The sequence below is a fragment of the Helicoverpa armigera genome, chromosome 20, assembly GCF_030705265.1.
Source record: "Helicoverpa armigera isolate CAAS_96S chromosome 20, ASM3070526v1, whole genome shotgun sequence".
NCBI lineage: Eukaryota > Metazoa > Arthropoda > Insecta > Lepidoptera > Noctuidae > Helicoverpa > Helicoverpa armigera.
The window spans coordinates 7,081,127-7,101,941 of record NC_087139.1 but is presented as its reverse complement, the minus strand read 5'-3'; the positions used below and the strand labels follow the sequence as shown (position 1 = coordinate 7,101,941).

The 20,815-nt window shown below is 36.8% G+C and overlaps 1 protein-coding gene across 5 annotated transcripts in view; it reads right to left on the bottom strand.

Moving 5' to 3' along the window:
* LOC110373469 (uncharacterized) overlaps positions 1-20,815 on the bottom strand; it is a 141,006-nt gene that overhangs the window by 48,629 nt on the left and 71,562 nt on the right. For all 5 annotated transcript variants that reach the window (XR_010277454.1, XM_064039610.1, XM_064039611.1 and 2 more), the window contains one exon: positions 15,356-15,716. Coding sequence is in view for 4 of the 5 variants with exons in the window: in XM_064039610.1 (XP_063895680.1) it covers positions 15,356-15,716 (361 nt within the window). In the remaining variant the exon portion in view is untranslated. The remainder of the gene's footprint in view (positions 1-15,355; positions 15,717-20,815) is intronic.

Genomic DNA, 20,815 nt, shown 5'->3' with positions numbered 1-20,815 from the left:
AAGCTTGTTGTTATGTACCTTAATACGTACCTAGTTCCGTATTTTCATTACATTTCGTTGAAATACGTTGTTTTTATTTCATCACCTGATACATTAGATATAGGTACCGTATCATTTATATGACTTTACAATATGCTTACAGTATCATAAAACATATTCAACTTATGTACAAGATCTGATCAGCATTCGTTCACGCAGACGTAATCTGTTTTATCGGGAAATGTCTGAATATAAACATTTTGTAACTCGATCGCGGGTACGATCAAGACGTTGTGTTATTATGCTTTTAAACAAAATCTCAACACACTTCTATACTATTATTACAAGTGATAAAGATTTTGTGAGTACCTATTCTCGCAACTACCCAAAAGTACCTAAATTGATTAATACATTATGGTACCACTGTATCCTATGGAAACGAAACCCCTTAGTCGTATAGCTTTCTTCGATAAATGTGCTACCTATCTAACACTGAAAGAATTGTAAATCGATCCAGTCGTTATTGAGATGTTCAAACAAACGATTTTCCTAATATTTGCATAAATGAAATTCATCATCCCAAGAAAGCCCTTTCTGTTTTCAAAGAAAGCATTTAACGTAGATTGTCGGCATGTATTAGTTTAGAGGTGCTACCGACAGTTAGATGTAGTGTATCGGCACGTCTGAAAGCGCTGCCGTGTTCGGCTCAGGATCGCATTTCCATATTGCTTAGCTATTCACAGTTTGCTGGCTCATCGTCTAGCATTCCTGAAAATACCGCACTATAACCTATTTCCTTGATAATGCATAAAGTGCAGGTGCTCTAGTTGCTAAAATTCAGTAGCAAGGTTGTGAAATTAATATTAAGCAAATAGGTTTTTGGAAGAAAACTTTTGTGAGGTTAAAAATAATAGGTACTACGGAAAAATTACACTCGTACACATAATTTGGTAAGTAGTTTTCAAAATAAGAAAAGTTATACAAGGCAAAACATAGGCAAATAATTATAAGAATACAACTTTACGTATAAGGCAGTATGAGTATACAAATTTTTAGTAAAAGCAAAACTTAGCCTCGTAAGATTCCTATTTACAAAGGGACGGCTACTAGTCCTTTTATGAGACCCTTTGTTCTGAACTCGTGTGTAACGAATAAAGCAAATACGGCTGAAAATTAGCCGGGAAAATTAGCTTCTAGGTACCTTTTATTTGTGCAACCGGGAATAACAGTATTTAATAGATTTGTATTTCATGTTTCTTTTGCTAGTGCGTTGCATATTAATTTTGCAATATTCAATAGCGAGTTTCTCCTGCTGGCATAATATTTTGGGAGCATACAACGTATGTTCTCATTTAAAAGTGAAAACCAATATGTCATAAAGAAATCGCTTTTTGCTAAGTGAACACACATAATTGCATGTGGCCGTACGTATACAACCAGTTTGGTGACCATGTGTACTAGTTGCGGCGAGCCCCCGGGCGCGCAATACCACCGCAGCTTTATATCATGGCTTAGAGGCATTCAGCCCTAACTGCCCAATTGCATCAGAATAGAATTCATCGAATTGACCAAATACATGTCTACCTTTTTAATATTCTTTTTAACAAATATTTAAAGTATAAAACACAAACAATTATTTAATTAAAATCTAAAACCCTATATGGGTACAACGTTTCACCACTAACCAATTACAAGCCTAGCAGTCCATCTCGGCCACTTAAAGTCCACTACATTAAGTAGGTGTTTGCTCACACCACACAACTGAATATTGTATGCGCTGAGTGGCGAGCGAATTATTCCTCGTTTACTAACCTCGGGATAAGGTCAATGTGTACCTTTGTAACTGTAAACAAGACTAATTTGAAGCGGGTAGTTTCTTGCTCAATGAATTCTTAACCGACTGGGTTAACCGCCATCAAATATTAACCAGGGTACTCCAGGTGAGTTCTTTACTCTCCTACATAATGAGAATCCGATTTAGCGCTATACTCAACTAGATCAGGTTATACTGCATAATAAATGAATCCTACTTCTAAAGGAAAATCTAAAACTTATTTTAATTAATAGTGTCATAAATTCAATGCGGAACAATGTTTGGTGTAAAGCCAATGAACTGCATCGATAAATTATGCATTTGGATCTTCTGGTCTGATACGGATCGTGACTGTTTCATAAAAGTGTATCTTTATTTAAATAACTGCCAATTGGGGAGAAGTTTTCCTATATTTTGATCAATTATCATTTTTCTGATTATATGAAATCATGTCTCATCATCATCTAATTAGTCAATTTGTTTCCGCTACGCCATTTTGCGTGAAACTGGCATCCTACCTCTGCATACAATTTACTTGCATTGTGGAATCGCGCCTTAAGCCTAATTTACTTGAAATGAACTTGTAAAAGTTGATCCCTCTGCGTGCGGCGAGTTTAAAGTATTTTTTTCTAGCCAAGTTTATAATACCATCGCTTTAGCGCTTTGAGCTAACGACCATCGTGAATAAGCACCTATCTAACTCTCCCACATTTTTCCTTTTATTTTACATACGATTCTTCAACCACATAAACTAGAAACGCCATAAAGATTAATGAATATAAATTTTGTGATGCTTTTTCCACAAAAAGAACGTCTTATAACGTAATACAAAATGTCGTAAGATAGATGATCCAAGTTGAGAAGGCTGGCGTCGGCCACATCTGTCTGCGCACGTGGCACGCACAGCTGACAACTGACAGTTCTGTTAACAACGTGACAACGTGGAGTGACAAGTGACGTACTTATACCCTTATACCCTACATGCGAATTGAACATACTGATTTGTCGATATGTCAATGATAGGCACAAAAATATATCAAAAAATAGTTATGATAATTTCAGGAATGAAAATTTTATTAAACTGTTTTTGCTTTGTAAATGAATTTTAAAATAGAATTGTTTACCAAAATAACTGCGAACAAATACCTATGCAAATTAACAATCAAACATACACATTAATTTCCAGGAATATTTCCTTTTTTTCTGAAAACTGAAACCTTCATTCACGTAGCTTCACAAAAAAATATTTTACGTAGGTACCTAAACGACGAACATAGTTGGTTGAAAATATTTAAATTTTGCAGCGAGCAATTTCCACGCAAACTAATATGAGATCAAACGCACCGCCACGTGTATATATTACTGCTCAGTCATGAGTGCCGGCTGTGGTGGGGAGGGAGGGGATGTCATATTGGTTCCGCAGGTGGGTAACACTTGAATATATATCTGAATGCAATATGGTTCGGATTTAACTGAAATGAGCAAAGCTACCACTGTAGGTTCCTGTCAGGTTTGGCAGATAATATTTGATTTAAATACATATCTTTAGGTGCCTATTTAGCCACAGAACTGAAAACCACTTAATCATCTTCTATTAAATTAGGGCAGAAACCTATAAAATGGTGTGATCGTTTATTGTAGAGTTTGGGAAAGTTACTGGGCAAATATAATGTAGGTCTGAATGTTGCAAACATTGAACGACATTCGTGAACTAAACTTCAATGAGTTTCGGTCGTACAACGCATACGATTTACATATATGTCGGAAGGCGCCATCAGGATGGCTGGCACTATCGTCCGACATCAGTTAGGGTAATCAAGCAAAGAGATAAATTTGGATCTACAACGGTACTACAACGCTAGGCAATAACACTAGGTACGCTAGACGTGACGTAGGGTAGTAACGCCACGAACACTCGATGAAGACTCGACCAAGACTGAACTAAGACTGCGCTCCGCGGACGCCGCGCTGACCGCCACGACTCCGCTAAGCGCGCCAAATTGTTGTTTCACCGAATACGCCACCAGAGGGCGCGCTTGCGGCTCGTTCAGTGACCGTACTATTGACTATCTCCGACACGGCCATAACTGACATACACACGTCCTCGTGTGGCTACACATTGTACCTGGTGATAGAAGAAAACAAAACTGGAGTAACTTTTCAGCTCGGCCTACCTGACTACACGAGTAGGAATGACAAAATAATTTTAAACAGAATAGAAACGAAATATTTAGAAAGAATGCCACAATCTTAAAATCAGATCACACAATCTCGAATCAATGCACCATGTAAATGATCCAGACAGACCTAAGTCAATCAGGAATCGATAGGCTCCAGTCCTTCTCACTGGGCGTGTCAAAGATGAAAAATGATCAGTCCTTCTCACTGATAAGTTGTCACAATGACGATATCTTTGACACAAGCATTCCAGTCCTTCTCACTGGAACACTCCTAGGGTCTACCCAAGGGATATCAGTCCTTCTCACTGATATGGTAAGGTAGGAATTGCATCTGAACAATGAACTTTGCAATGGAATTAGTAACATTAACTTGAAATAAAATCAGCGAAATCAATTCGCACAAAATCAGTCGCAATCATCAGACAGATACAATTATCATGCGTGCATTAATTAGAGTTCGATGAAGTACCTAATCAACAGTAACTAAATCTCATTCAGCAGCTTGGGGCATCCTTATATCGTGGGCATACTTCTAGGTTCTATTACCACTAAAAAATTTCAAAATATAGCGATCGTCTTTAAGTAACTCAAGAACTTAAAATGGCCCTTTAAACTTAGGGTCTTCATTTTTAATTTAAACTAGGTCACCAACTTCCAGACTATGGGCTGCTTTGTGAAAGTTTCTAAAACCCACAAAGCGATTTCGTCCCGATCCGGGAATCGAACACAAGACCTCGTGTATAGCAGTCACGCTTGCGACCACTAGGCCAACGAGTCAGTCAAACAGTATACGTAAGGTAGTAAGGTTATTAGTGTCGTATGACAAATAACACAAAAATAAACCAAAAATGGATCGGTCTCACCGGGTTTCACTCAACGAGCATGACGATGCACACATCGCTATAGCGCGCAGTACAGCAATGCTTCACTACGCAGTACGCAGCCACCACGGAGATGCACACCGACACTCCGAACTCACGATGACACGTCAGGCTCCTGGCAGCTGGCATGCTCCATTCAACGTCGTAATTTTCTCGCCGAATTGCACAATAACCACCGTCATTGTTGAAACATGGAAAAAAGACAAATTCGGTTAATTTTCTAGCATACCCTCAATAACTAGCTTGACATGTAACAATGGAAAACGATACCATTACCATAACCGTGGTTACCATACTTGTACCTTCGCTGAAATTCCCAATCAATTTTCTACTACCTACATTTCAAAATTATCGACGTTCAAATCTTTTTTTTTTTTTTTAATCAGTGGGTAGAAATTTATTTTCACGTGGCGAATTCGAAACGCATGTGGGCATTTGGATTGCATCCCACTTCTGATGTCGGAGGGCGCCATCAGGATGGCTGGCACTATCGTCCGACATCAGTTAGGGTAATCAAGCAAAGAGATAAATTTGGATCTACAACGGTACTACAACGCTAGGCAATAACACTAGGTACGCTAGACGTGACGTAGGGTAGTAACGCCACGAACACTCGATGAAGACTCGACCAAGACTGAACTAAGACTGCGCTCCGCGGACGCCGCGCTGACCGCCACGACTCCGCTAAGCGCGCCAAATTGTTGTTTCACCGAATACGCCACCAGAGGGCGCGCTTGCGGCTCGTTCAGTGACCGTACTATTGACTATCTCCGACATATATATGTGTTAAATGTACTTCTCTACGGAGTTAGTAACTTAAACTGCTTACTAACTTTGAACCGATAATATTGATAGCTTTTGCAAGCTGTACAACTTTGTAGGACTTTGTTCACGCTTAAGTTATTGACAGCTGTTTATGAATTTACGATTAAAAGGAAAACTATGATATTATTTGACCTTTACAAAAGTATTATAAGACATACAGAAAAGAAAAGAATTCTTCCAGAGTGTACCAGATGTTTCAAAGGACGATACATTTTTATTTCAAAATGTCAAACGCTTAGACAAATATTTATATCGTAGGACCCTCGTCATCAGCTTCCCTCAGTGGAGACAGAACAAAATGTTAACGATAGTCTTTAAGCAAGTAGACGCAAGGTACTTACATCACAAACAAACTACAATACAATGCCAAAATGTTCGCACTTTGATTGAATGATTTTAGAACTTATATTCAAATCCTATAAGTCCATTTAAAAGAACAGTTTCCTTTGACGGTAATCTGTTTCGTATAAAAATATATAGTTTTCACTTGACACGCAAAGCACTTAACTCTTTTCTGAAGGGAAAGGTTTACTATATTGACAGGCTTTAGCGCACCCTTTCAGAGATCGACTTTATTAAGTTTCTATTGGAAGTAGGTTTTGTACTTACCGCCAATAGCTTCCAGCGGTATTGTCCGCTATCCCAAATATCGATACAAAAGTGTTCCAAAAATAGAAGTGAATAGAAGTTAAATGCATTATAATAGGTACGATTTACTTCTGAACGATACGAATATAGATATCACATTTATATTTGCATTTTTAAGGCCTCAAAAACTACGAAGTTTTCTCACAATCCAGACATTACTGTTTTTTTTAAACCCATATGCCAAAAAGGTAATAAAACATAAATAAATAAAAATAGGTTTGAACGCTATATCCATATCTATCCATACACAAACATGATATCAGTCACAAACCTCCTTATTGGGAATAACATTAATACACATAGCATAGTAGTAGGAAATAATCAAAAATCTGAGCAACAAATTCATCATACAGGATTCATCCCAGAGGGGTTGACCTTCACAGTAATTTCTTACCCCCTGAGAATAATGTTCATTGAATATACGTAAAAGGGAGCAGTTATCCAAGGACGTACCCAGGGGGGGGGTCCAAGGGGTCCGGACCCCTCCCGAAAATAGATGCAACCCATAAAATAAATCCCTCAGTAGTAAGTACAGTGCCAAATATGACTCTCAGTTTTGATCTGCGGGGCGGGCGGGTGGTGGCGGGGCACCTCAACGGTCATTGGAGCAAGTATTAATATACCGAGATATGCATTAAATAATTTGTGAAAACAATTTTCTTTTAATTTTAAGTATCCATTTACGCGATACCTTAATCATTTGCCTGGACCTGGACCCCCCCCGACAAAAAATTCTGGGTACGTGCTTGCAGTTATCATAACATAGAGTAACTTAATATACAAAATGTTATAGAAACATGAGACCCGCGTTTTGTATTTTTAACGTTAAAACAATAATTTGGAAAGACATTACCGTACGAAACACGAGAATTACTGAGTTCTACTTATATGAGTAATGCACATTTGAGTAGGTGAGTGTTGATGTAAATGAAATTGAATTAATGTAAATAAATGTAGAAGCATTGTATTTATGTTACAGATAATACGTCGTAACCTCGGAGGACGGCTGTCTTCTTTAAGGTAATCTGCCAGCTGGGCAGCATATAAACCAGACCTGTGCTCTCCAATATACGGGTATGTCATCACCAACTTTCAGACTCCGAGCTGCTTTAAAAGTTTCTTAAAAGTCCACTAAGTGGCTGTGGACCCAGGCTCGCACTTGAGACCCCGTGGACAGCGGTCGCTCTTTGTGACCCATAGACCAACAGTGCAGTAAGTAAATCTATTTAATATAACATAACATGTATATGTAAAACTGCCTCGTATTTGTGTTACAAATATTGATTACGCCTGATAGAGAGTATCATTCATCTTATAAAATTAATTAATTTATGATCACTGGCTTTTAACATACATCATGATAATTATGAATGATGTGCAAGTGTTCGGATAGTTGCCATTAATATTAATCTAACGCGGGTGTTACGCATCGTTACCACAAGCGGAACAAAAACTTTAGCTGAATATTACGTTGGATATCAATATGATACTGGGTCGGATACAAAAATTCTAACAGTTAGGTTAGAAATCAAGGCAGTTAAAGATAGCAGCAAGGCAGCAAGATAATAAAAAATAAAATAAAAATATTATTTCAGAAAACAACTATTTCTTCAGGTGAAAACGTATCTACTCTTCAGGCACATTAGCAAGTTTTTCAATTTATCTGGATTCCTTGCTCTCACTTGGATACATTAAAACGCTAAGATTGGGCTAAGACCGATATAGACTGAGATTCAAGATTCAAAACTTAAGCATTAAATCTAAATGAACAGATTTAACCCCTGCCTCAATATGTAATGTATGTATGTAACATAAGCAAACACGAGTACTGAGGATTACACAGCATTATCTCAGTACAGCTACTTTATTATGAACCGGAGCCCTTTTTAACCCCCGACGCGAAAACGACGGGGTGTTATAAGTTTGACGTGTCTGTGTGTGTGTGTGTGTGTGTATGTGGCATCGTAGCTCCCAAACGGATGATCCGATTGTAATGCGGTTTTTTTTGTTTTAAAGGTATGTCAGTCGGGAGTGTTCTTAGCTATGTTTGGTGGAAATCGGTTCAGGTCTTCAAGGTCATCAGCTCGTTTGCTAGATGTGATAGGAATGTTACACGCTCAGTTTACTTGCAAGTATATGTGGAATCTGAAATTTGAAACACCAATGTCTTTTGGAACCACTGAGCTGGTCTGCTGTTAGGGCACGAAGGTACGAGACGTAACCCTGAACTGTCTTTTAGTAAACCTATCGAGTTTGGGCTCGTTGAATTTGTCTTGACGAGTTCTCTTCATGTTTCTGATTGACGAGAATCGGTGGCGGATGAAACCCTGGAATGCCGGAATGAAACGGATAAACCGATTTATATTTTTGCTGAAAATCTAGAATGTCCAAAGGTTAATCTTTATTGTTTCTCAATCTGTGCAATTCTCCCAGAGCCAGTTTGTCATGAGGATTGTTAAACAGCTTCCTTTGGCCGAGATCGCATATAGCGACCCCATCTTAAGATAAAATAAATTAAATGAAAGAAGGAAAAATTAAGGAGCTCCTTTAAAAAGCATGAAATAAAATTAAATCATAAATTTAAAAAAACCCCCGACCCAAAAAAAGTACGCAATAATTATGACAACAGGTTAAAAACGCTAAACCCTATAAAAAGCAAAAAATAACTTTTAACACTACGTAAACTAAATTTTGACGTGTCGGGGGACCGCTTTTTACCTTCATAAATACTTACATAAATCAAATGATACCTACCTAATTACACGACAAAATTTAGTTTACGTAGTGTTAAAAGTTATTTTTTGCTTTTTATAGGGTTTAACCTTTAAGGCGTTAAGGCGTTTTTAACCTGTTGTCATAATTATTGCGTACTTTTTTTGGGTCGGGGGTTTTTTTAAATTTATGATTTAATTAAGCGATGTGGTAATTAAATTTTCGGCTCACCTAAAATGATAAGCTAATCAGAAGACCCCACTTACGTACGAAATATGGAGGTCAACGCTGGGAACCTATACTAAATTTTATAAGTACTTGTGTTTTAAATTAGAACGTTATTTTCAAATGATTCCAAAGAGAGACTTACAAGACGAGTAAAATGATGAAATTGATGGCAACTAAGTTTTCTTACTTCCTCATCTGAATGTCATTAATATTAGCCTTAGGTACCACAGCTTGGTTTTGAACCCGCGCCTTGATTTTTTGTATTTATACTGTCTGGCCAAAATATCCCTGACTGCTTCCACCGTGTAAGTGTTAACACTTAAAGAACAGTGTTTACTGGCTTGTTGTTGACATCTGCTCACCTCTGACGCACTTCGTTTGACAGAAGTGTTCGTCAAGTGACGGAAACACGCGTATTGCTTTATTTGTCAGTCACTTTGTCACTCTTTATTCACCCTAATAGCGTTAAATAACATTCATGTGTGACATACTGACAAATATATTGTAGACATTCAGTTTTAAGCAACATAACTAACTACGATTTATTTATAGTCAGTACTTATTTACATAAAACAATATAAACAAAATGTATGTCGCTATATAGGTACTACCAAACTATGTTTACAACTATCAAAATATGTCAGGGTTGTCACATAAAAGCTTTCTGGTCCAATGATTTTGTTATCGTTCACCACAATTCAATATTTCACCATAGTATAAAACGTCATACTCCTACAAATATTCTAAATGTAGCCTTTATTTATATACAGCAAAATAATAAAGTAAATCCGATCGGATGCCCGTTTTAATCAATTTATAATTATAAATAAATCTTCGATGAGTAATTCCAGTGTTATTAATGTGAAGTATTGTCATTCCGCCGCAGTGTATCGGAGCGTAGCTGTGAGCTGCGAGCGATTCATTGCACATACAATTGTCAGATTCATCGGCTGACAGTAGGATTAAAATTTTCCTCATAAGTACATTTAAATTAACAGCCACAGGTTTGATACAAAACGATTTCATATTCACACAGATTGATCCAGTTGGTCACAACAAATATCCAAAAGGATGTATGTATAACTGACTGTGAAAAGCTCCATTTAAATGTTGCAAGAATTAATTTTCTTTGATTTTGTGATTGTTCAGTACCTACTCTACCTCTATATTGAGAAAATCTTTAGTAAAGGTTACTGGCAGTTACTAAGAGGTGAAGGTATTTACTTATTATTTCTTGTTTTGGCGCATATTGATATAAAAAACAGTTGATGTTTAAATCCACTTCCCTACACTGTATGGTTCGATTTTTCCAGAATATCTTTTCAATAGAAATAAAATCCACATTTGCTTTGGAAGCACGATAGAATATTCTAGTAAAATTGTCGACGAGTGTGGCTGTAAAATGTTATGTGCGCACAAATTGTCCATTTCGTCCTGTAACGTCCGACACAGCTAAATGGAACGATTTAATAAAATACAATCGATGATTTATACTAGGGACTGTATACTGGTTGTTAATGTTGTGGATTGTGGACACAATAAATATTCTTTATTCTGATCATTATAGGCTTATTACAATTTTATCTTTTGTCTTGATCGCAAATTGTTATATTTATATCATTTTGTTTTTAAAATACTAAAAATAACATACCTATTGAAGTCCAGTAAACATTTTGTTTGAAATAAAAAGCACTACAGTTGAGTGGTCAAAGGGTCAAAGTCCCCGCAAGTGAAAAGGGTCAAAATTCTTATTATTAAGATTTTGCATTAAATCTTAAACAAGCTAATTTAACCTGATTAACATCTAATAATAATTTCGAGAGTCACTACAACTTTATCTTTAAGTTTTCTGAAACATCTCGCACGCACTCAATGACATTTTGTGCCAAGTGACGAGGGTCGCAGCCGCTTGACCCCTGTCAAAATCACGTAACATTCTTGAAAAAACGGGAAAGGAAAAATAAAAGAAATCAACTCTTTCCAACGAATATCGTAAGAAAATCTTTAGGAAAATTGTTTTTCAGGGTTGATTTAATTTGTTACAGACTGGAATACTTTGTTATAACGTACAATTATTTGAGGCAAAAAAGAAAAGAAAACGCCTCAGGGAACGTGTAATTGGGTTTCAGGAATGTAGTTGCCTTTTCTGAATTAATTCTGTATATATTTGGTGTATATAACATTTTTTTCATATTTGTTTATAGTCGCTAGTGTAAGCTAGCTAAAGCTAACACATGGGCCTTAAATAAATGGCAAGGGGAAAGTAACGGCTATTCACTGTCGTCAATTCCAATCCAATATAGACAATTATTTGGTAGTGGTCTGTTCTCTCTGATATTAGCAAAAATACAACGAAACCCTGCAAAAGTCGGCGATAAATAAAGTATTCAGTTGTTCGTGCATAAACAAAGCAGTAAGATCAAGTGCGACGCGAACAGAAGCCGATATTCAAAGCCGTGAAATAACAGAACAAAAAGCAGCTAAACCTGCTCAATTGTGTTCCGCGCCCGGGTTTACTTTCCTGGTTTTGTTCTCAAACACTTTTAGTCCGACCGGTGATTTAGATCTGTTTATAATTTACTGAAGGATATTGTAGCTACTAGCTTTAGTTTCTTTCATAGCTCCGCGCGTTGTAAAAAACTCGCTTGTAAAAGTATTTATAACGGACTTCATGTAAAATATTATACGACATTTAAATAAAATATTTTCTCACCTCAAATCAAGACCTTAAATGGGTTATTTCAGAGGGTAAACTTAGCCACCGAGTAGGGTTTTGCTCATTTTAACTATGGTTAAATCACTAGAAAACTGCTGCAATAAATACTTGATATTTTTTCTGTGAGGTAATTAGTATCGGTTCAAGAAAACAAGTGAACCATCTCCGGTGCGGCTCATCTATTTTCGTGCGAAAATATCTACCCTAAGTAGAACAGACAAGGACACAGTGTACATAGCACACATTTGTCCGGCGTGCTATTACCTACCCGACCTAATTGAATGCCAATCGCAGCCTCAGCGCCCATCAGTCGTCAGCCTCGTCATTCAGACACACTATGTGACACGAATTACCTGGAAAGCCCACATAAGCTCTAATTTCACCATTATGCTCCATATAAAATTGCATGGGATGTGTAAATAATTTGCTTTAAAGCGAAACGTGCGAATACCTTAGTTGAGTTTAGAATAATAAATTCTGTTTTGTTTATTTCCAAGTCATTGCGTAAATATTAGGGAGGAATCAAACTTATATTGATCAATACGAAACTTATTACCAACATTTCTAGGAAACTATAATAGGCCGCTATCGGATACAGAGTTAGTGAGATTTATTGCCTACGTTTGAAGCTACTTACCCACCCGCGCACCGAATACACATTCATGTCAGCAAGATTTCTAATATTTCTGCCTTATTGTAATCTAATGTATAAGAGTAATAATCCTCCACTTCCACCCCGTTCCGAGTAAGTAAATAACGTCTTGCACCTGGGTAAACATTAGGTTATCTCATTCAAAGGTTTATTCAAAGTTCTGGGTATATTTTTATAATCCGAATTAATCTCAATTGGTTAAACAGTTTTAGCGTGAAACTGTAACAAACGATCTTATTCATCCTTACATTGCTTATGAACCACAAAGTAATTTATATTACAAAATTATGCAACAAGAACACAATACGTACAAAATGATTCGCGTCAATGAAGACGCAGCCTGAGGAGACATAAACATTCTCGTCACGTCTGAGATTCCGAGCTCGTTCTCGTAAGAGGAACCGAGCTGAATATGCTAATGGACTGCATAACTCATCCTCTGTACAGTCGGTATGGACGAAGTTTTCTCACAATGCCGATGTAATCATTATTTTCATTGAAAGTACAGTTTTCCTCCAACTCAGTAAAATTTTATAGATTTAGATGTTAGAATCGACTACAAATAGTTGCAAACGTTCGACTATCCATCACACAGATTGATTCACAAGGCTACTCAAATCAATCGCTCCAATCAATCAATTTATTCATGAGTGACACTCGTTATATATTCGTTAAAACTTTATAAAAGTGTGTTAAAAGGTTTTGGGTTAGATATATCGGTTTGGGGCCAGCATGCGATACACCGGGACATTCCCACAGTCAATATTTGATTTGGTTTCAACCCGCGTCACGCGTCCATGTTTTTCAATAGCGTGACGTCACAGCTCGGTGCTCGCAGCCTATTTCAGCTGCAGCTGATACGGAGCGGATTTCGTTTTTGGAAACCGAAAAACCCGCTCTAATAAATTATTTGTTGCATAAGGTCAAGCTGTCCGCTTTATTTTTCAAACGAGCAACGAATTCAAATGGAATATTCTGATTACTACTTAACTTTGTATTTTTTGTAACAATTTGTATTTTTTTCGTTTACTTTTTAATGTAGCAATTAAAAGTTTTAGTTATTTATCAGAAAAAGTTGGCAAACTGTAAATTAATGCATTCTTTGACACACAATATTTTTAAAGTCTTAAAAATAAAGTAAAATCATTAAAGTTGCAAGTTATCGAAAGCAAATTACATAAGTTTAAGTTTTTCATTTCAACTTTCAAGTTAGGAAAGTCATTCAAAAAATAAATTGTTTCGTGAGAATATTTACCAAGTACAAATCTAAGTTTATTTTGTTTGTACCGAACTAACGATATAGACTATATTTTATGCGGGTCCGGAAAGAAGTTCCTCCAGGATACGGCTGAAAATGCGGGAAACAGCTAGTAATTTACGGAATGAAAAATAAATTAAGACGAGAACAATATAATATGTTCTCCAAAACTCATTTTAAGTATTAGTGAAAAGAGAAAAACTTTTACAATAAGAGTCCTCGTATATATGATCAGAATTAAAGCAGGGTCGGTCCGTGGCCGCGGGCTCACATCCGACATTCCTGGCTTTGTGCTCCGTCTCAGTCAGCTGCTGTTTAACAGGAAATTACTATTGCCTGCATCTCACAATTATATTACGTTATGGCTCCTCTTTCCTGGAGCTAGACGGAACTGGTGATACATCGGACTATTTTTCTTTGAGACTTTATTGTTTGAAGGTTTTATTAAAGTTGGTTTTATATTTTTAATTGTTCGTGTCACAATAAAAATCGGATTCCGTGTGCTTCATAGTCCTTTATTTTGTCAGGAAAGGGAATGTCATAGTTCAAAATGAGAGTTATTACAAAATGTTTTTAAATAAGAGACCATGATTTAGTTTTACGGATTACAGGAAGTTGAAAGTAGTTGTATTGAAATAACAAGATACGCTTATATAACAGAGCTACAGCCAACGTTAAATAAAACATCCTAATTAATGGAATGCGTGCAGCTTAACATTTCGTTTGCGGCTTCATGTATGTGACGCGCAGCGCGGAGTGATTTGTGTCGCGCTCAACACACAGTTGACACTCGACACATATGTAGCTAACACTATTGTAATCAAATTCGGGATTCTAATAATAAATACACAACGTAAAATTGAGGTATCCGAATTGTTGTGTTCTATTTGTGCAAGTACATTTTGCTTAGTTGTGTGCTAGTTTTAGTGATAATATCGTGAAATTATTAAGGCCCAACTTTCGGGTGGTGCGCATAGTTGTTTGACTAGTATAGATTATGACATAATAAGTAGATTATGGCATAACCAAATTAACAAAAAAAATGCTGGTATTTCTAGCTTATTTGGTCATATAACGAGAAACTGTAAAGATAGTGTTCCGCAATGAAAAATACGTAGCGATTTATACCACGTTTTAAATAAGAACTGTTTCGTAGTCAACAGCATTATTTCCTCGTTACAGCCGCAGTACAGTCGACGACAACCTCGTTCCGTTGAATAATTACAGTAAATAATATACATTATTAACTCGCTTCCCACAGTGAGCCACTCGGCGCAGCAACTTGCACCTCGTCATAACATAAATCTAGGACTATTTGTCGGTCGGTCCTGTACCTACTTGCTGTGTGTAATGGTTAAATCACTGCTACATTTTTGAAGATTATCAGAAATATAATATCTTTTTTTGGTAAAATAAATTTGCTGAAAATACACTTTTACCTTACATATTTAAATAGCACATACCTGCAGCCACTTGATCCTGGTGATGTTCTCCTCAGTGACAGTGAGCGCTCTCCTCTCCCCCAACTTGTACGTCTCGTCATAGTACATGTACTCCGTGAAGGTCAGCCCACTGGTGGTGTACTGCTGAGTGAAGTATATCGATATCGTCCCATTCACTATGTCGTGTTCGATGATCCACTTGCACTTGATAGGAACGGGGAAGGGATTAGGGAAGTTTGGTGTGGTGATGGTGCCTACTGCGGCCTTGAGATGGCCTCCACAGGGCTGCGGGCCTTGGTGCTCACTGTCGCGCTCCTGCGCACGCACGTGCTCCGCTGCGAGGCTGAGCAGCGTGAGGCTGAGGAGGCGGCGCATGCTGAGCCTAGAACAATGAGAAAAAAAATATTAATCACATGTCAACTGGAATATTTAATACACATGTTTGCTCTTCGACGTAGGCCAATTCAAATAAAAAAGAAACGATACTGTAAAACATAAGTTTCTAAAGGTCATTCACACAAATATTACTTCCATCAAATTAGGCACAACTTAAGTAACTGAATGAACATCGCGTGGCCCTCACTAATCGTCTAGTGAGATGGGTAATGACAGGCCAACAGGGCATATGTCTCAAACGAATTACAGTCTACTGAACGTTTGTAATAAAAAAGCTATCATTACTTATGTGGAAAAAAGTAAATGGGCTGAGGACAGAGACTAAAATGAAGTCATTTATTAGATGTCCCTCCGTTACTTTAACTGTCCACTCGGTGATTAATGTGTACCTCATCTGTCTTTATAACAGCCGTTAATCCAAGTGATTGACCCTCCTCAACACTTTTTAAGACTTAACTTAATGGTTACAGCTTAATAAAGACCTTCAATATTTGAAGAAAATTAAACGTCTTTGGTGCGCTATTAAGGCTTGGCACACAATAAGTCATAGGTATATTTATCACGTATTTTCCATGCCTACAAAAATGTTATTATATCCCTTAAATTGTTAATTTACGTAAGAGATTTTTTAAATGAAATTTTACAATGTAGAGGTCCATTGATGATACCTACTTCACCGCTATTGAGAAGAGTACAGATTTTGTAAGTGCTCCTCTTGTTTTTATATCAAATTAATTTGGAGCGTGACGAAGTTCAGCCCTCCACGGAGCGATATTAGATTGCCCGAAAACGGTACAACACAAGTTCCGACAGACTTTTTCCTTACCTTCATAACTTTATTATTTCTTGGACAATATTGTGTTAGGGGCGCGTGCTAAAAGTCGTTTCCTTTTCAAACTCGTTTTCTCGCTTGCTATAAAATATAATAAAAGTATGATTTGCTAAAGAAAAATACACTACCTACAGTTCTATCAATTCAACCACTGAGGATTAGGCATAATATATCCTGGACAGCCTCCCATGCGTCTAGATAACTCCACTTAGCTACAGTTTCCAGTGTCCTATTTCTGAACAATACGTATAAATGAAACCGAGTACGTATGTGCGGAAGAGATATAAAAACTACGCTGAAACACGTCCGTGATATATTGCAGCGCTGCGTTGACTCCGGCGCTGCGGTCTTCGTGAAATATTTCCAACCACTATGACAGCAGAGGAATCTGATTTCAGAATATAAAATCTACGAAGTTATGCACCGACATGCTTCAGGAATTTAGATTACATCTGTGTGTGTTTTATTCTCATGCCAAGCAGGTGCAGGCACACTGTAAAATATTATGTTTATTTTTTTAAGTTGTTGTTTTAAGTTGTTTAAGTACTTACTCTTGCCCGAGGTTCTTAAACTACCCTTATGTTACGTGTATACGTACGAGTATATTGAATATCCAGTACCAAAATCAAGAGAGCCTAGTGGTTATTCGTGTAACTAACTTTGAAGTAGCAAAGTCAGTAACTAACATCAGTTTTCGTATGTTCTGCAGGCCTGATTCTAATGAGATAGAACGTTTCAAGCTTGCTGTAGGCTCTGCTCAATTATTTTGTTAATAGTAAAGTGCAAATTCAAATCAAGGTTGCAAATAATAATTTTGAATTTTTCATTAAGGAATAATTTTGGATAGGTATACGCGCTAGGTATTTTCGGGGCTTTAGGTAATAACGTACTGAAAATAAAACCGATGTTTATTGTCTTTATTCCATACAATATGGACATCATATTTACATGGATATTTTAACATAGAACAAAAACATTTCCAGTATCATTTTTCGAAGAATTTATTAATTGTTTGCTTTGGCAAAAGTTCCCGACAGGCTAGCATTGTTTATGAACAATAAAACAAGTAACACAACGGGGTTTTATTTAAATGATGTTACTGTTATAATAAAAGAAGAGCTATTTACTTCGGAAGTAGTCGGATACAGAAGTTTATGAAACTTTCTTTGATACAAAGAAAAAGGGGAAAGTGAAAAATAAATCTACTCACTTAAGAAAGTTGACTAGAACCGCCGAAAGTAAAAATCTTAATCTTATTATCCTAGTTCTAATCAAAGAATCGAAGCCGCTTCAATATATAGTTACATATATAAAAGTAGGTATAATTTCTGTAATGGTTGCAAACAACAGAACAAATCTAGGAATTCAATCGGATGTAACTTTCATTCTATCCTGATATTTGATTGGAAGAGCTTTGTTTTGTGAAGTTTTTATAAAGGTTGGCTAAAAGGCTCGTTTCGAGGACACTCAACTCTTTGGGAACACAGATACCTATGTGGCCAAAGCTTATTCTATGACGAGAGAATAAAAGTCATACACAGATATCCAGGCGGGAGATTTCCCAGTAAAGTCCATTAATATTAAGACTTTTGTTATTATCAAATCAAGTTTTTGAGGTACCTACCTATAAAAAACATATTTTTTAATTATATGCAAAAAAATAATGTATCGTACAATAGGAAATAAGAATAAATAAGGAAAATGAAAAGCTGCTTCTGTTGTATTCATATCAATAAGCAAGAAAATGAATCGTTAGCAGAATAAGTAAAGCCTTTCGAAAAATTTCAATTATTATGCTTACATAACATTATTGTCAATTTCGTCCAATTCACAGACAAACAAAATTGATTGCGGAACCATTTTTCCTTAACCAATAAAAATATACGACATTCCTGATTTCAGCTTGAACATAAATTGGGATGATGAGCAAACAAATTTAAAAAGTTATTTATTTCGGAACTCAATCCTTGATTTCAAGATAATGTCAATAGGTATGTTAAATATGTGTATCATCAGCCAAAGTAGGTACATACACACAATAAACGAAATCTATTTTCAGAATCGTTTCATTAAGTAGGTACTTTCAGTATTGGGATTCTATAAAACTCGATCAACAACTCGCATTTCACTTCGATTCGTAATGTCATTTCATACTTTAGGGGAGGTAGGGGAGCGATGGGCACTTTTTCACATTTATTGCATAAAAAATCAGATTTTACAGATAATCAACTTTTATTGCCATTTCTTATGTTTGGCTAGATAAAATCAAAGAGCTATCCTAAAAATTACAATCAGTTTCAACATTACGAGATATTTAAACGGTTTAAATAAAACCGTCGACACGTCAAAATTTTGTTTAGTCTGACATGCTTTAGTTGGTACTTACGTAGTGTTTAAAGTTACTTTTTGCTTTTTATAGGGTTTATCGTTTATAACATTTTGTCATAATAATTGCGTACTTTTTGGGTCGGGGTTTTTTAATTTATAATTTTATTTTATTTCATGGTTTTTAAAGGAGCTCCTTAATGTTTCCTTCTTTTATGATGGGTTCGCTAATGCGATCTCAGCCAAAGGAAGCTGTTTAACAATCCTCATGACAAACTGGCTCTGGGAGAATTGCACAGATTGAGAAACAATAAAGATGGACCTTTGTTGATCCAGGGTTATATATCATTCTAGGGTTTCATCCGCCACATCCCATTTCCAGAATTAGGTTCTCGTCAATTAGAAACATGAAGAAAACTAGTCAAGACAAATTAAACGAGCCCAAACTCGATGGGTTTACTAAAAGGCAGTTCAGGGTTACCTATCTTCGTGTCCTAACAGCAGACCAGCTCAGTGGTTCCAGAAGACATTAGTATTTCAAATTTTAGATCCCACATATGCTTGCAAGTAAACTGAGCGTGTAACATTCCTATCACACCTAACAAACGAGCTGATGACCTTGATATACAACACCCCGTCGTTTTGCGTCGGGGTTAAAAGAATGGTTTGCGACGGGAAATTCCTAAAGATTTAATATAACGAGCAATACAAGAGGTATCAAAAGGTTAAAAAATAAAATTAACAGCTGATAAATATGGAGTCCCTAGATCAAGTTGGCAACGGTACCTGAAACAAGATTCTATAAAGGATTTTTAGCGCAGATTTATAACCTCACAAATTTTCACTGAAGAAGAAGAACAAAAATTTACAAATTATACATTACATGGTATGTCCAAGCCTCCCTACCATAGGGAGCATTGGACACTTTTGACTTAGTTTATAAAAAAAAAATCGCAACAAAATATTTAAGTACTTTTACGAGTGTTTGTTCTTGACAACTCACAGAAATGACAGATAGTCTATGGATGAACACCGTTACCAGTTGGTAACGTAAACTACCCAATAAAAAAAAAAACTATGATCAAATCAGAATAAAAGGACCCCCTTTAATCTGATTTGATCATGTCCCAACTGCCCATCTCTCCCTACCTCCCTATAGATAGACAGATTTTGGCAGATCTGTCAAAATCTCGACTTTAATTTAGTTCAACTTGTCAACACGCTCGATAGTGAAGCGCTAGTGTAGTTTGACAATGTCAATCACGAAACTTTAAGGTAGAATTCCGTGGGTCGCGATTGTCGCAGCCGCGCGCGACAAAAGTCAACCTATGAAAATGTATGGCACCGCTGTCGAGGGCCGCGACAGTCGCGCGCGGACGACGAATTTCGTGAGCCGCTGGCGGCCGTACGCTTCTCAACATGGTCTAGCGCTTAATAACATCTATAGAATTTTAGTAAAACCAGAATTAAATTGTTGACAATGCCGCGAGCAGCTTACGAAATTCGTCGGCCGCGCGCGACTGTCACGGGCCTCGGCAACGGTGCCATACATTTTCATAGGTTGACTATTGTCGCGTCCACGGAATTCTACCTTTAGATCGAAGTCGAAGTGAGAGTGATGTCGAAGTGAGTTATGATATTTTATAGAATCGACATGCAGGTCGGTGAGAATACAATCAAACAAATGATTCCTATTTATTATATTAGTAGGTACAGATATATTAGTTTCGAACATAAAGTTCGGCTCCCTTAGTTCAACGAACAGCTTTACCGAATGCGGGAGATATGTTTCAGGACAATCAATTGTGAAGGCTTACTGTCACAAGTTTAGCAGACACAATACATTTCGTTTTGTTTGAAGTTTGCCGGTGCTACTCTCCACGGATCTTATTTTTCGGAAGCTACACACACTATATTTCGTAAAACTG